Source organism: Myxine glutinosa, chromosome 1, assembly GCF_964187855.1.
Source record: "Myxine glutinosa chromosome 1, kmMyxGlut1.1, whole genome shotgun sequence".
NCBI lineage: Eukaryota > Metazoa > Chordata > Myxini > Myxiniformes > Myxinidae > Myxine > Myxine glutinosa.
Window position 1 is genome coordinate 315,843,826 of NC_136261.1, and position 14,016 is coordinate 315,857,841.

General features: G+C 41.7%; 1 protein-coding gene across 6 annotated transcripts in view; it reads left to right on the forward strand.

The window, feature by feature from the left end:
* The window catches only part of CMPK1 (cytidine/uridine monophosphate kinase 1), an 86,257-nt gene extending 72,494 nt beyond the window's left edge, over window positions 1-13,763 (forward strand). For all 6 annotated transcript variants that reach the window (XM_078769240.1, XM_068096139.2, XM_078769236.1 and 3 more), the window contains 2 exons: window positions 117-213; window positions 12,849-13,763. In XM_078769240.1, coding sequence (XP_078625366.1) covers window positions 117-213; window positions 12,849-12,878 — 127 coding nt within the window. In that variant the 3' untranslated portion in view covers window positions 12,879-13,763. The remainder of the gene's footprint in view (window positions 1-116; window positions 214-12,848) is intronic.
* The last annotated feature ends 253 nt before the right edge of the window (window positions 13,764-14,016 follow it).

The following is a 14,016-nucleotide window of genomic DNA, read 5'->3' on the forward strand; positions in this document are numbered from 1 at the left end:
AACATTTAGCTCAGCCATTCAGTTGTGCCCCTGGTGTTGTTATTTTTCTGGCTTAGCCAAACAGTTGGCCCCCTCATCACCCTCTATATAATTGTTTTCTATGTTTCTTGCCCAAGGATACAAACATATCTCAAATCCACCAAGCCAATCATTGACCAATACGAGAAGGAAGGGAAGGTGCGTCGCGTTGACGCCTCTGGATCTGTCGGCGAGGTAACGTATGCAGTTGATTGTGCAATTGATAATTAATTTTCTATTGTTTAAATTGGTTTTTGATTGCCCAACCAAAACCAAATTTACCAATAATTAGAGCAATGTGACTGTCTCACCAATATGCCTCCGCATAGTCCCGCAACGGGTAGATGCCCTCGTAACTAAAAATCTAAAAATCCTAAACTGTCCGAAAAATAAACAAGTTTGATTTAAATCCCTTCAGCTGTTTTCAAGTATCACATTTTCACCAGCCATTTTCGCCAGGTTTCACATCGATTGGTGAAGCGGTTTCAGCGAAGGATTATTTTTTTTAATTATCGGTTTCAAGCTAATATGGCTGCCACACCACGTGACATATGACCTTTAAAAAATGTACACTCTGCATATGTATGGGTAGGGGATTATGTTTGTGAAGTTTCATGTTGATCGGATAAGGTTCGTTTTTCTATCCAAGATGGCTGCCAAACCACGTGACCTACGACATAATTTTCAAACTATATGCAACAGTGCTGTTAGATGATATTTGTAAAATTTCGCATCAATAGCGTGAGCGGTTTCAGAGATATAATTATTTAATATTTCCCTTCAATCCAATATGGCTGCCAAAACCGTTTTCGTGGTCATCTTTTAATCGTCATGCCTAGTCAATGACACATGTAAAGTTTCGAGTCAACCGATTTGGTGGTTTGGGAGAAGATGTTTTTTGGGGGTTTTAGGTTAAATCCAATATGGCTGCCAAACCATGTGACTTATGATGTCATAAATGTAATATTTCAATACAAATGTGTCATACATCATGTGCATGCAATTTCAGATTTTTAGGATAAGGAATTAGATTAAAACATTTTTGGCTGGTATACCACTTCACCTATGATGTCATCATTATCATGCTCTGGTTCCCCATTTGGAGTACTTGACAATGTGCCGAGTTTCAAATTTTTCCATTCAGCGATTTCCGATAAATCATTTTTAATTATTTGCATATAATCCAAGATGGCTGCCATACCACGTGACCTATGACATCACAATTATCATGAAAACATTCTGCATGGGTGTCACTCCTACCCTGAAAGTTTTGTCTCAATCGGACATGTGGTTGCTGAGAAAAACGAGGTTTAGCCCGTACGGACAGACGGATGTTTGGATGAACGGACGGACAACCCGAAAACACAAGGCCACCGAGCACCCCAAAACATAAGGCTTGTGGTCAAGTATCATTAAAATCGTGTTTGTAGTTTCAGAGAAGAAAGCAAATATCTATTTTGTGGGGTCAAACCCGGACCCACTTTGACCCCAGCAAACCCCCCTTAGACCCCAAAAAAATTTTTTTTTTGTGCCGTGTACAAACTTTAGTCACAACACAACAAATATAATTTGTGCCAAGTTTCGTCACAATCCCTTCAGCGCTTTCAGAGACGAAACAACAACCAACAACAGACTTTTTAAGGCCATTTTCCCTGCGAGAGTGGGGCTTAGCCTTGCGGGCCCCAAGACAATCTTCTCCATTTTGCCCTATTTTCTGCATCTCCCCTTGTTAACCCCCTTGCCCACATTTCTTCTTCCACCACCTTTAGCCAAGTCTTTATCGGTTTTCCCCATCCTCTACTTCCTTCTACATTCATTTCCATCACTCTTCTCAACCAGTCACTTTCATCCTTCCTCAACAGATGACCAAACCATCTCAACCTGTTTCTCTTCACAGCATCCATCACAGGCTCTATTCCCATCATCTTTCGCAATTCATCATTTGTCTTCCTCTCTCTCAACGATACTCCACACATCCACCGAACCATTCGCATTTCCACCCTTTCCAGCCTTCGTTGCTGCTCTATGTTCATTACCCACGTCTCGCTCCCATAAATCATAACACTTCTCACACATGCAGCATACACCTTTCCCTTCAATTTGAACAACACTCCCCTACTCGTCAGTACGCCACTCAGTTCCCAAAACTTCTTCCATGCACATCTCACTCGAGCAATGCCGAGTCTGATCCACCTTCTCCATTCAGCATGTCTCCTAGGTAGCAAAATGTTTTCACACCTTCCAGATTCACGCCATCTCCAAGATCCAACTCAACATTTCCTCCATCTGCAGCTCCCTCTGTGCACACCTTACACTTGAATGTAGCTGCCACACTGGTTAATGACCCTCTCAGACCACTACATTTTTGATGAACCCACTCCGCGCACATTGTACATTCAATGGAGTTCACTCCGACACCCTTCCTGCACACAGCACACGGCCACTTCCCTGTTATTTCCACCTCACCACATGCTTTACCACTTGCCATCATCTTCGTCTTTCCGATATTCACCTTCAGACCTGTTGCCTCCATACATTCCTTCCACTTGTTCATCTTCTCGTTCAGTCCATCCATACTCTCCGCAATCAACACCAGATCATCTGCATCCAACAACTCCCACGGTAAACCCTCCTTTACGTTTCGAGCCAGCACCTCCATCACAGCTACAAATAGTCGTGGACTTAGTACCGACCCCTGATGCACTCCCACCTTCACCTCAAACTCACCACTGTTCCTGTCCTTCGTCCTTACAGCTGTGCGCGCTCTCTCGTACATTGCCATCACGACTCTGATCAGCCATTCCTCCATTCCTAACTTACTCAATGCACATGTCACTACTTCGCGTGGAACCCCATCAAATGCTTTCTCCAGATCAACAAACCCAAGAAACAACTTCTTCCTCTTCTCCACGTACTTCTCCTGCAACTGCCTTACAATAAAAAGCACGTCTGTCGTTCCTCTTCCTGGCATAAATCCAAACTGCATTTCGTTGATCTTCACATTCTTCCTTATCCTCCTCTCCAACACCCTTTCTAATACCTTCATTCCATGCTCTAATAACTTTATCGCTCTATACGAGCCACAGTCCAGAGGGTCACCTTTCCCCTTGTATAGAGGGACGAGGGTACTCAGTTCCCAATCCACTGGAATGCGGCCTTCTTTCACCACCAGATTATAGATCTCTATCATGCTCTTCACACCCCAATGTCCCGCTGCCTTCAACATATCTCCCACAACTCCCGTCGGCCCTCCCGCTTTGTTTACTCTTCATTGCTTTTATCGCTTCCTCAACTTCCTTCTCAGTTATCTTCTCTGCCGGTCCTAAAACTGGGTTACTCTCGATGTTGCCATCCCATTCATTCTCTGCATTCAACAGCATTTCCATATATCTCTTCCATCTTCCTTTAATTCCATCTGGGTCCACAATGATTTGTCCCACTTCATCTTTCAAGCAACTCACCTCCATCACATCACACCTCTCTTTCGCTATCTGATTTGCAATCCTGAATACCGCTCTGACCCTCTTCCGAATCCAAGCGTTCTCCGAACATTTTCCTACATGCCTCTTGCGCCTTTGCTACCTCTTTCTTTGCAGTCTTCTTGGCTGCCTTATAACTTTCATGCTCTGCCTTTTCTGCCCCCATACCCTTCACCTTCTGCCACTCCTTGAACGTCTTCCTCTTCTTGTCGATCCTCTTTCCAACTTCATCATCCCACCACCATGTTTCCGCTTGCCTCGGTGGTCCTTTTGTCCATCCACATAACTCACCAACGGCTCCCAACAGACTATCTTTCATTGACATCCAACCACTTTCAAGCTCAACCACATCATCCTCCACCATACTCAGCCTCTCTTTTAATGCCTCTCTCACTGTCACCTCTTTCAACCTCCACACCTTCATTCTCGGCTGGTACTTCACCCGCCGAGCTGTCCTCGCACCTTTCACCCTTATGTCGCAGACAACCAAGTGGTGCTGTGAAACAGCCTCCTCCCCCGGATCACCTTTGTGTCCCGGAGGTGCCCCCATTCTCACCTACGCACCATCAGGTAGTCAACGGTTGTCGTCGACCCACCTGACGTGTATGTAACAAGCTTATTATCCTCTTTCTGGAACTGAGTATATCAAATCAACAAATCAGCTCCATCAACAAACTCCAACATCCTTTCACCTTCTCCATTCCTCACACCATATCCATAACCCCCCATGAACTCCCTCAAAACCGTCTATACTCCTTCTCACATGTCCATTTAGGTCTCCTCCTTCCACAACAACTTCCTCATCTTTCACGTTTTCCATCAGCTTCTCTATTGCACACCAGAACTTGTCCTTCTCTTCATCGCTGCCTGCTGAGCATATCCCGAGATGACGTTCACCAAGAGTTTTCCAATCATCATTTTCACCATCATCAACCTTTCACTCACTCTAGTCACACTCACCACACTGTCTACAAACTCCTCAGAAAACAGGACACCAACACCATTCATGCCTTCTGGGCACCCTTGCCACACAAACTTGTATTTCTGTCCCTGCCTCCCCTTCACCATTCTCACACCACTTCCCTTCCATCTCGTCTCCTGCACACAACATATGTCCACTCTTCTTCTGACCAATACTTCCACCACTTCTCCTGATCTCCCTGTCATTGCCCCTACATTCCATGTCCCAAACCTCAGAAACCGATCTCCATGTGGGGCATCAGACGTTTCATCGTCGTAAATGGAGTGATTTCCACCCTTGCTTCGATCGTGTTCCCCACCTTGATTTTTGACGAGAGGAAGTGCGGTCCCCCACGGGGTACTTCGGGCTGTACCCTGCCCATATGTAGTTGTAATTGTCATGGTTCTCTTTTTGAGGCAATGTTTTATGGCCGGATGCCCTTCCTGACGCCAACCCTTTTAGTCGCCTCTTACGACATGCAGGGATACGGTGTACCTATTCTAAACTGGGGTACACACCAGGAGAAAGCAAAAAATTTTCTGAACTTTCAGAGAAGAAAGCAAATGGGCAATTCCACGAGAAATGGTCCGCAGAGGTCAAATTTTAAATTTGACTGAAAAAGTTCATGTTATGTACCAAATGAAAGCTGAAAACATGTACTTTCAGATAATATCAAGATCACTGAGTTAGCTTGCTCTGTTGGCTTACATCACTCATTGCAATTAATGAAGTCATTCTACTGAAAAGCGCAGTAAAATTGGCCCTCGATAATGCAAAGAACTATTAATTCATTCATTCTCTCAATTCATTGGTATGAAGTCAACAAATGCTATCCATCAGAAGCTACCTGTATGAAGATTATTTCAAAACCAATTGAAAAAATATAAGTTGTCCTTCTATGCTTTAAAATTAAAACTCAAATTAGGAGTCAGATGTCACTCCGTGACGTGTCACTCCATGACGAAAATTTGACATTTGGTTACTTTTCTCTTTAACTGGTGGATGAAAAACCAAATAAATCCAGGGTCATTAAGAACTTATACCACCCAATCATTGTACAGTATAATTTTTATTTTATTTTTATCTACAGAAAATAAATTAAAAAGAAAACTTGTCACTCCGTAACGTTACAGAGTGACTCATTCTGTCAAACAATTGATAACTCAGCCTGAAAAAGGTGAGTTCCTTCAGGAATTGTTCAAGATTCAATTATCCTGGAATTTCTTTGCCACATCTCACGGTAAGGGTGCTGTTGATGGGATAGGAGGTGAGGTAAAGAGGAGAGTTTGGTTGGCAAATCTGGCTGGGGATCCTGTATCTGATGCAGAATCCTTCTTCCACGTAGCAGCGGCACAGTGCAAAAAGATCGAAGTTTTATTCATCGCAGCAGGAGACATTGAGAAGTGCCAGTCGCAATTGGACGAGCGCTGGCAGTTAGTGACGTCGCTTCCGAAAACACACCAAACACACTGTGTGAAACCTGTGAGGAAATATGTTGTGAGCGCCTCTATGTACTCAACAGCGGAACAATTTGAATTGGTGAGTCTTCACCCCGAGTGCCATGTATCATCCTTGGAATGTCAAAATACTGCTAGTCCAGCACCTGCTGAGCGCCCCAGGTCAGACAGTCAACCCCAAGTGCACCCTGGTGACTTTGTGACTGTGCAGTATGTCACAAAAAAAATCTAAGAAGTTGTTTGTTGGCCAGGTGACTCAGATAGTAGATGATGGTTGTTTGGAAGTATCATTTTTGCGAAAAGCGGGCCTATCTGACTTGGCATATACATTCCCAGAGGTGGAAGATAAATCCTGGATTGATTCCAACCAAGTCGTCAGATTCCTTCTTCAGCCATCCCTCAACCATCGCAATCATTATGTATTTGCTGAATGTCCTTTGGGAAAGGGAACCTTTTGCAGGGCAGTCATGTGAAGTTTTGTGATGTGGCCAACTGATTAATTCCAAACTTTGTTTTGTTTCTGGTCATCCACTCGTAAATTGTTCTCAATTTCTTTAGTTGATTTCTTGACTTTTTTATATGTTTATTGTATATTTTCTCAGTTCAGATTTTTATTTTTATTATTTATCTAAAGTGTTAGATGTTGAAACGCCAGCACAAGTCAGCTGGGTTCAGAATGAAAGCCTGGCGTTATCTAGAAATGATTTGTTGCTTTGGGAGAAATCTCAAAATTGACTCGTCACTCCGTAACGGGATTTTTCGTCACTCCGTAACGGGACTATTGTAATTATTTCAGAGTAATTAGGTCATGTCTGGAATTTTGAAACCCCTGTAATGAAGGCACAACTATTAGTGTATCTTCCCATTATTTCATTACAATTTTATAACTTGTGAGAGCAGAGTTTTCAATAAATGTTGTTATTGTTTAATAAATGACAAAAGACAGTGTCACTCCATAACACAGTTTTTGAATGTTAATTACTTGACAATGGTCCAACTTACAGGAACTCCATTAATATCTCTGTAAAGTGCAACTCTTCCTTTACAATAGGATATATAGAGAGTAGGTACTAGTGGCTTTATCACAATGCTAGAGCAATCAAAGTTCACAAAAATGACTCAAAGTGTCACTCTGTAACGTCGTGGAATTGCCCAAATACCTATTTTGGGGGGGTCAAACCTGGACCCACTTTGACCCCAATAAACACCCTTAGACCTCGATTTTTTTTTTTATGCCCTGAACAAACTTTAGTCACAACACAACAAATATTATTTGTGCCAAGTTTGGCGTTTTCAGAGAAGAAGTTGCAAGTGTTTACGGACGGACGGACGGACTGACCGACGGACGCCGCGCCATCGCATAAGCTCCCCTGAACATAAGTAAATATACTGTTTTTAAGGATGTCATAAAGGACAAACAACAAGTATGAAAACTAATTTAACGTGTTTAAATGCCATCCATCAGTGGGGCTAAGGTGTTGTAATCGATGGTGCATCAACGGCAACGGCAGTAAACTTCCAAAATTTTCGACAGCTTTAAAACATTGTTTTATTTAAATTGAACGATACGCTTGAACACTGTAGAACACAAATTGCCTTCTTGGCATTTCCAAAATTCTCAGTTTAGCAGTACTTACACCATCTTGGCCCATCAAATTTTCCGCTCACACCCTCCGCATTCGGGAATATAGCGATTCAGACAAAATCACAGCTCGTAGGAAATATAGATTGTGATCGGAAGCGCAAAGCAAGAAAGACACTGCCATGTCCTTTTTCTCAAGACTGTGCGGGATAAGGTGTTCTGTGAGCTCTACTTACAAAATCAACCAGGAAGCATCTGAAAATGCAAAGCTCGTCCACGTCCACTTTGTATTTGGACTTCTTTTTCTGTATGATAAAAACAGCCGAACAAAAAAATGACGCTTTTAGGTGACCTTAACCTTTTGACCTCAAAAGCAACTGGATTCAATGATCCAACATACAAACCCTGCTCGAATTTCAAGTCAATCGGATGAAAATTGACGGTATTATGCAACCTTGACAACAAAAACAACAACATGCATTTTAAAGGCCATTTTCCCTACCAGAGCGGGGGTTAGCCTTGCGGTCCCCATGACAATCTTCTCCATTTTGCCCTATTTTCTGCATCTCTCCTTGTTAATCCCCTTGCCCGCATTTCTTCTTCCACCATCTTTAGCCAAGTCTTTCTCGGTCTTCCCCGTCCTCTACTTCCTTCTGCATTCATTTCCATCACTCTTCTCAACCAGTCACTTTCATCCTTCCTCAACACATGACCAAACCATCTCAACCTGTTCCTCTTCACAGCATCAATCACAGGCTCTATTCCCATCATCTTTCGCAATTCATCATTTGTCTTCCTCTCTCTCAACGATACTCTGCACATCCGTCGAACCATTCGCATTTCCACCCTTTCCAACCTTCGTTGCTGCTCTACGTTCATTACCCATGTCTCGCTCCCATAAATCATAACACTTCTCACACATGCAGCATACACCTTTCCCTTCAGCTTCAACGACACTCCCCTCATCATCAGCACGCCACTCAGTTCCCGAAACTTCTTCCATGCACATCTCACTCTAGCACCCGTTGCCGAGTCTGATCCCACATTCTCCATTCAGCATGTCTCCGAGGTAGCAAAATGTTTTCACACCTTCCAGCTTCACGCCGTCTCCAAGATCCAACTCAACATTTCCTCCATCTGCAGCTCCCTCTGTGCACACCTTACATTTGAATGTAGCTGCCACACTGGTTAATGACCCTCTCAGACCACTACATTTTTGATGAACCCACTCAGCGCACATTGTACATTGAATGGAGTTCAATGCAACCTTGACATTTGATCTAAAAAAAAAATCAGCTTCTAGCTTTTAATTGGTGAACCAATTCAGTGACCCAACATGCAAATTCTTTAAATTTTAGGTAAATTGGATGAAAATTGACAATTTCATGTCTTTGACTTTGACTTTTTGACCAAATTATGAATTTGTCTTCTCCCATATTCTCATAATAAAGCTTTGTTTGATGATGTCAAAAGCTCAAATGGTAAAAAAAAAGTTAAGGCCCAGACACACACACACACACACACACACACACACACACACACACACACACACACGATCGCAAAACCCCGTCTCCCGCTGTGCGGAGGCAGGCCAATTATAAACCACTGTCAGTGAGTGTATCAAATATATAAAGCTCTCTATAACCACTGACTCACTTACAGATATAAATGTTTAATCCCTTCCAGGTGTGGTGAAAAGCTGAAATTTTGCATAATGATTGGCTAATATCCCAGGAAAAAGAAATCATGAAACCTTTGGGAAAAAAAAAAGAAAAAAAAAACTTTGGAAATATCCAAAGATAAAAGTTGGCTGGTGCAGCCTCGGTCTGCTCACTGCGGGGCACGTGACCCAAGACAAGGGTTCGAGTTCCGGGTTGCGTCAGGATTTTTTCACACCAGCCCGATGCATGAATTTATTCCCTGAATAGGCATGAATATCCGATGCATGAATATCATGAATTATGATATTCAAATATATATATTATATTTCTATATAATACGACAGACGTGCTCACCTAAACTTCTATATATATATATACATATATATATATATATATATATATATATATATATATATATATGTATGTATGTATGTATGTATGTATGTATGTGTGTGTATGTATATATGTATGTATGTATGTATGTGTGTTTATGTATATATGTATATATATATATATATATATATATATATATATATATATATATATATATATATATATATATATATATATATATATATATATATATATACAGTATATATATATATATATAATGGTATCTGTAATCTGGTTCTCCAACCTAATGAGCGGACAACATGACGTCATCGCCATGCACGTCCGCCTTGCCTGCAAAGTTCCAGAGGAACCATCTAGCAGTGCGTCATTACGGATTATAAATACAGATACTGTCACAAGTGCATGCAAAACTCACAGTTACCGACCTGGTTTCGCCCTTGTTGGGGCTTCATCAGGGCAACGCAGTGAGGCTTTCCATACACTTGTAACTCTGTGACCCTTTCGGTTTTTATATCAGTCACTATGCGACCTTCATATCATCAGTGGAGAACCGCCAGCAAGGTGTCCCATACAGCTGCTGCTGCACCTTGCTGGGAGCGATACGCACCGCCTGCCACGCGGTGACGTTATCTCTGGTATCCACTCATCATATGGAGTCGACCTGGTTGCGGTTGGGAGTTACTAATAATGGTATCTGTAATCTGGTTCTCCAACCTAATGTGCGGACAACATGACGTCATCGCCATGCACGTCCGCCTTGCCTGCAAAGTTCCAGAGGAACCATCTAGCAGTCCGCCTCGGTGCGTATCGCGTGGCAGGCGGTGCGTATCGCTCCCAGCAAGGTGCAGCAGCAGCTGTATGGGACACCTTGCTGGCGGTTCTCCACTGATGATATGAAGGTCGCATAGTGACTGATATATATATATATATATATATATATATATATATATATATATATATATATATATATATATATAGATATATATATATATATATATATATATATATATATATATATATATATATACACACACACACACACACACACACACACACACACACACACACACACAGTGCATTCAGAAAGTATTCAGACCCCTTCACTTTTTCACATTTTATGTTGCAGCCTTATGCTGAAATCGTTTAAATTCATTTTTTCCCTCATCAGTCTACACTCAATACCCCATAATGACAAAGAGAAAACAGGAGTTTAGAAAGTTTTGCAAATTTATTTAAAAAAAAAAAAATATATATATCACATTTACATAAGTATTCAGACCCTTTGCTATGACACTTGAAATTTAGCTCAGGTGCCTCCCATTTCTCTTGATCATCTTTAAGATGTTTCTCCACCTTGATTGGAGTCCACCTGTGGTAAATCCAATTGATTGGACATGATTTAGAAAGGCACACACCTGTCTATAAGGTCTCACAGCTGACAATGGATATCAGAGCAAAAATCAATCCATGAGGTCCAAGGAACTGCCTGCAGAACTCAGAGACAGGATTGTGTTGAGGCACAGATCTGGGGAAGCCTACAAAAAAATTTCTGCTGCATTGAAGGTTCCCAAGAGCACGGTGGCCTCCATAATTCTTAAATGGAAGAAGTTTGGAACAACCAGGACTCTTCCTAGAGCTGGCCGCCTGGCCAAACTGAGCAATCAGGGGAGAAGGGCCTTGGTAAGAGAGGTGACCAAGAACCCGATGGTCACTCTGGCTGAGCTCCAGAGATCCTGTGTGGAGATGGGAGAAACTTCCAGAAGGACAACCATCACTGCAACACTCCACCGATCTTGGCTTTATGGCAGAGTGGCCAGACGCAAGCCTCTCCTCAGTGAAAGACACATGAAAGCCCGCTTGGAGTTTGCAAAAATGCACCTAAAGGACTCTCAGACTGTGAGAAACAAGATTCTGTGGGCTTTCATGTATCTTTCACTAAGGAGAGTCTTCCGTCTGGTAGGTAGTCGTCTGGTAGCCGTCCGCTGCAAAATGCTGTGGTAGTCCTTTTGGTTCAGGGTGCCAGTCACTCTGTGCAAGTCACCGACTCTGGATCCAGCAAAAGAGCCCCAGACCATCACGCTTCCTCCTCCATGTTTGACAGTTGGTGTCACACACTGAGGAACCATCCTTTCGCCTACTCGACGGCGTACAAAAACCCTGCGTGATGAACCAAATATTTCAAATTTTGATTCATCGGTCCATAAGACCTTCTTCCAGTCTTCAGTAGTCCCCTGGCGGTGCTTCATGGCCTAGGCAAGCCTCTTTTTCTTATTTTGCCATCTTAGCAATGGCTTTCTTACTGCCACTCGACCTGTCAAACCTGCAGCTCGAAGTCTTCTCTTCACAGTTGAAACTGAGACTTGCTTACTTCGACCAGTGTTAAGCTGTGCTTGAAGCTTTTCTCCTGTGAGCCACCTATCACGCAAGCTGTTGACTCTCAGAAACTTGTCTTCTGATTCTGTTGTGGCTTTGGGTCTGCCAGACCTCTTCCTATCAGAGTTTCCTCCAGTTTCCAATATACTACTTCCTGCAGTGCAATATTGTCCAAATAATGCTACAGAGGGTGTAATAACAGTCTGTTCCAATACTGCTTTTATACAGACAGGGGGTTTGTAATCAAGTAATCAGCAGAGGTTGGGACACCTGTAGGAATTGTTTGCATCACCTTTCAAGGCTTAATTTACTTACATTGCTGCAGAACAGCTGTAAGTTGTTAACCCATTACTTGTTCCCTGAAGAAGGCCTTTTTTACAATATAACTGTGCAATTTACATTTTTCCCCCGTTTTTGCTCACCTCAACTTCTTCTTTTTTTTTACCTCGAGCAGTTTACTGCTTACCTTTGTACCATTTCAGGTTATTCACTGGACTTGAATTGCTTAAATTTCAATACAAACTGGAAAAATTGAGGTGTTCTAAAACTTTTGACCGGTAGTGTATATATAATAAAAAACGACGCAAAAAATGTGACACCGACTTTCCAGATGTGTCAAGGGACAACTATACAACTGGAACAACAACAACTGGACAAAACTTTGGATCAACAAAATGGCACCATTCAAGATCCAAAAGCCATTTTGGCAAAAATAAAAAAGCCAAATAATGTTGGAGGAAATTCTGAGTAGTAGATGACAAACACTAAAGTCACTATGAAGCCTCTCATACCACAGAACAGAGTGTAGGCAGCAGCACAACGCCAAAGCAGATACAGGTGCACAAAGCCGATCCCTTAGTTTACTGCATTATAATGTAGATACCTTCCAGAGTAAAAAAAAAAACAAACAAAAAAAAAAAACCTCAAATGTTTAACCTTTTTAATCCTTTCCATTTTTTGCAGATCTTTGAGAAACTGAAAACCTTTTTCTAGAAACCCTTCACCGCTCCTGCACCTGGAATACGCATCAAGTCTTTGTGTACATTTATTTATTTTGGAACATGAGTGCTGTATATGTTGTGGACTTACTAAAATGCTATCCACTTAGTCGTTTGTCTTAAGTTCCAGTATGTTTGTTTTGCTTTTTGTTACTTTCAACTTATCCTCGACTTGAAGTGATGTGTCAAAGGGCATGCTGGGTGGATTCTCCTTGCTAAATAATTTGCTTTAATTCCTGGATAAATATGCTACTGTACTGTAAGCAAACAGTCTTTCAATATTCAGGAAAGTACTTTGACCTATGCCAGCAAACCAATGTTAAACTTTAATCTCATGTTGTGATCGCAATGACAGCCAAAGGAATCAAAAAGTTGAGAGCACAATGTTGTTGCCAATGGTGTTGGTTTATTGGACTAACTTGGCACATCTCTGTGTAAAAAGGTTCACTTTGGTTGGTTATAATGCTTTGGGGTATTCGTTAAGATTGTGCACTTGGACCTTTGTGTTTTGTAAACTATACATAATTGTAATCGAGGGTAATTATTGCGAGGTGATTTTTCTCAGTTGCGTTTTCTGGGCAGCACGTTTTTCTGACAAAATGAACTACATTTTGATTTAATTTTCAAGAAGACTTGCATCATAACTATAAAATATTTACAAATGTATGTATGCATTGCGAGGAAGTGCAGCGGGACAACTGATTATAATTATAGACGATTACATTCTGGTTGAAGGACCTTTGTATGTGTTGCAATTATGTATTCTGTTCTCTTTTTTGCTTTTTACTTTTCTTTCTTGAGTTGAGATAATGTATGTAAATATATCTTTGGTAAACCTTGTGATTAAAAATATCGAATAAACGACACCTTTTTTTGTGAACCTGTCAGCACGCATTCATATTAGTACCGCATGACCTAAATCGGCAAACCTTCTTATTAATTTGTGCAAAACGTTTTTAACTGCAAGTCTGTTCTGCAAACATATATTAACCCACTCCCTACCCACCCCCCCACATCCCTTTTGTTTTTCAACCACACCACAAGCAAATGCTAATGCAGATGAGAAAGGTGACAACACTTCCTGTGGAACAACAATGTAGTCTTCAATGAGGTGGGACATCAGGATGACTTTG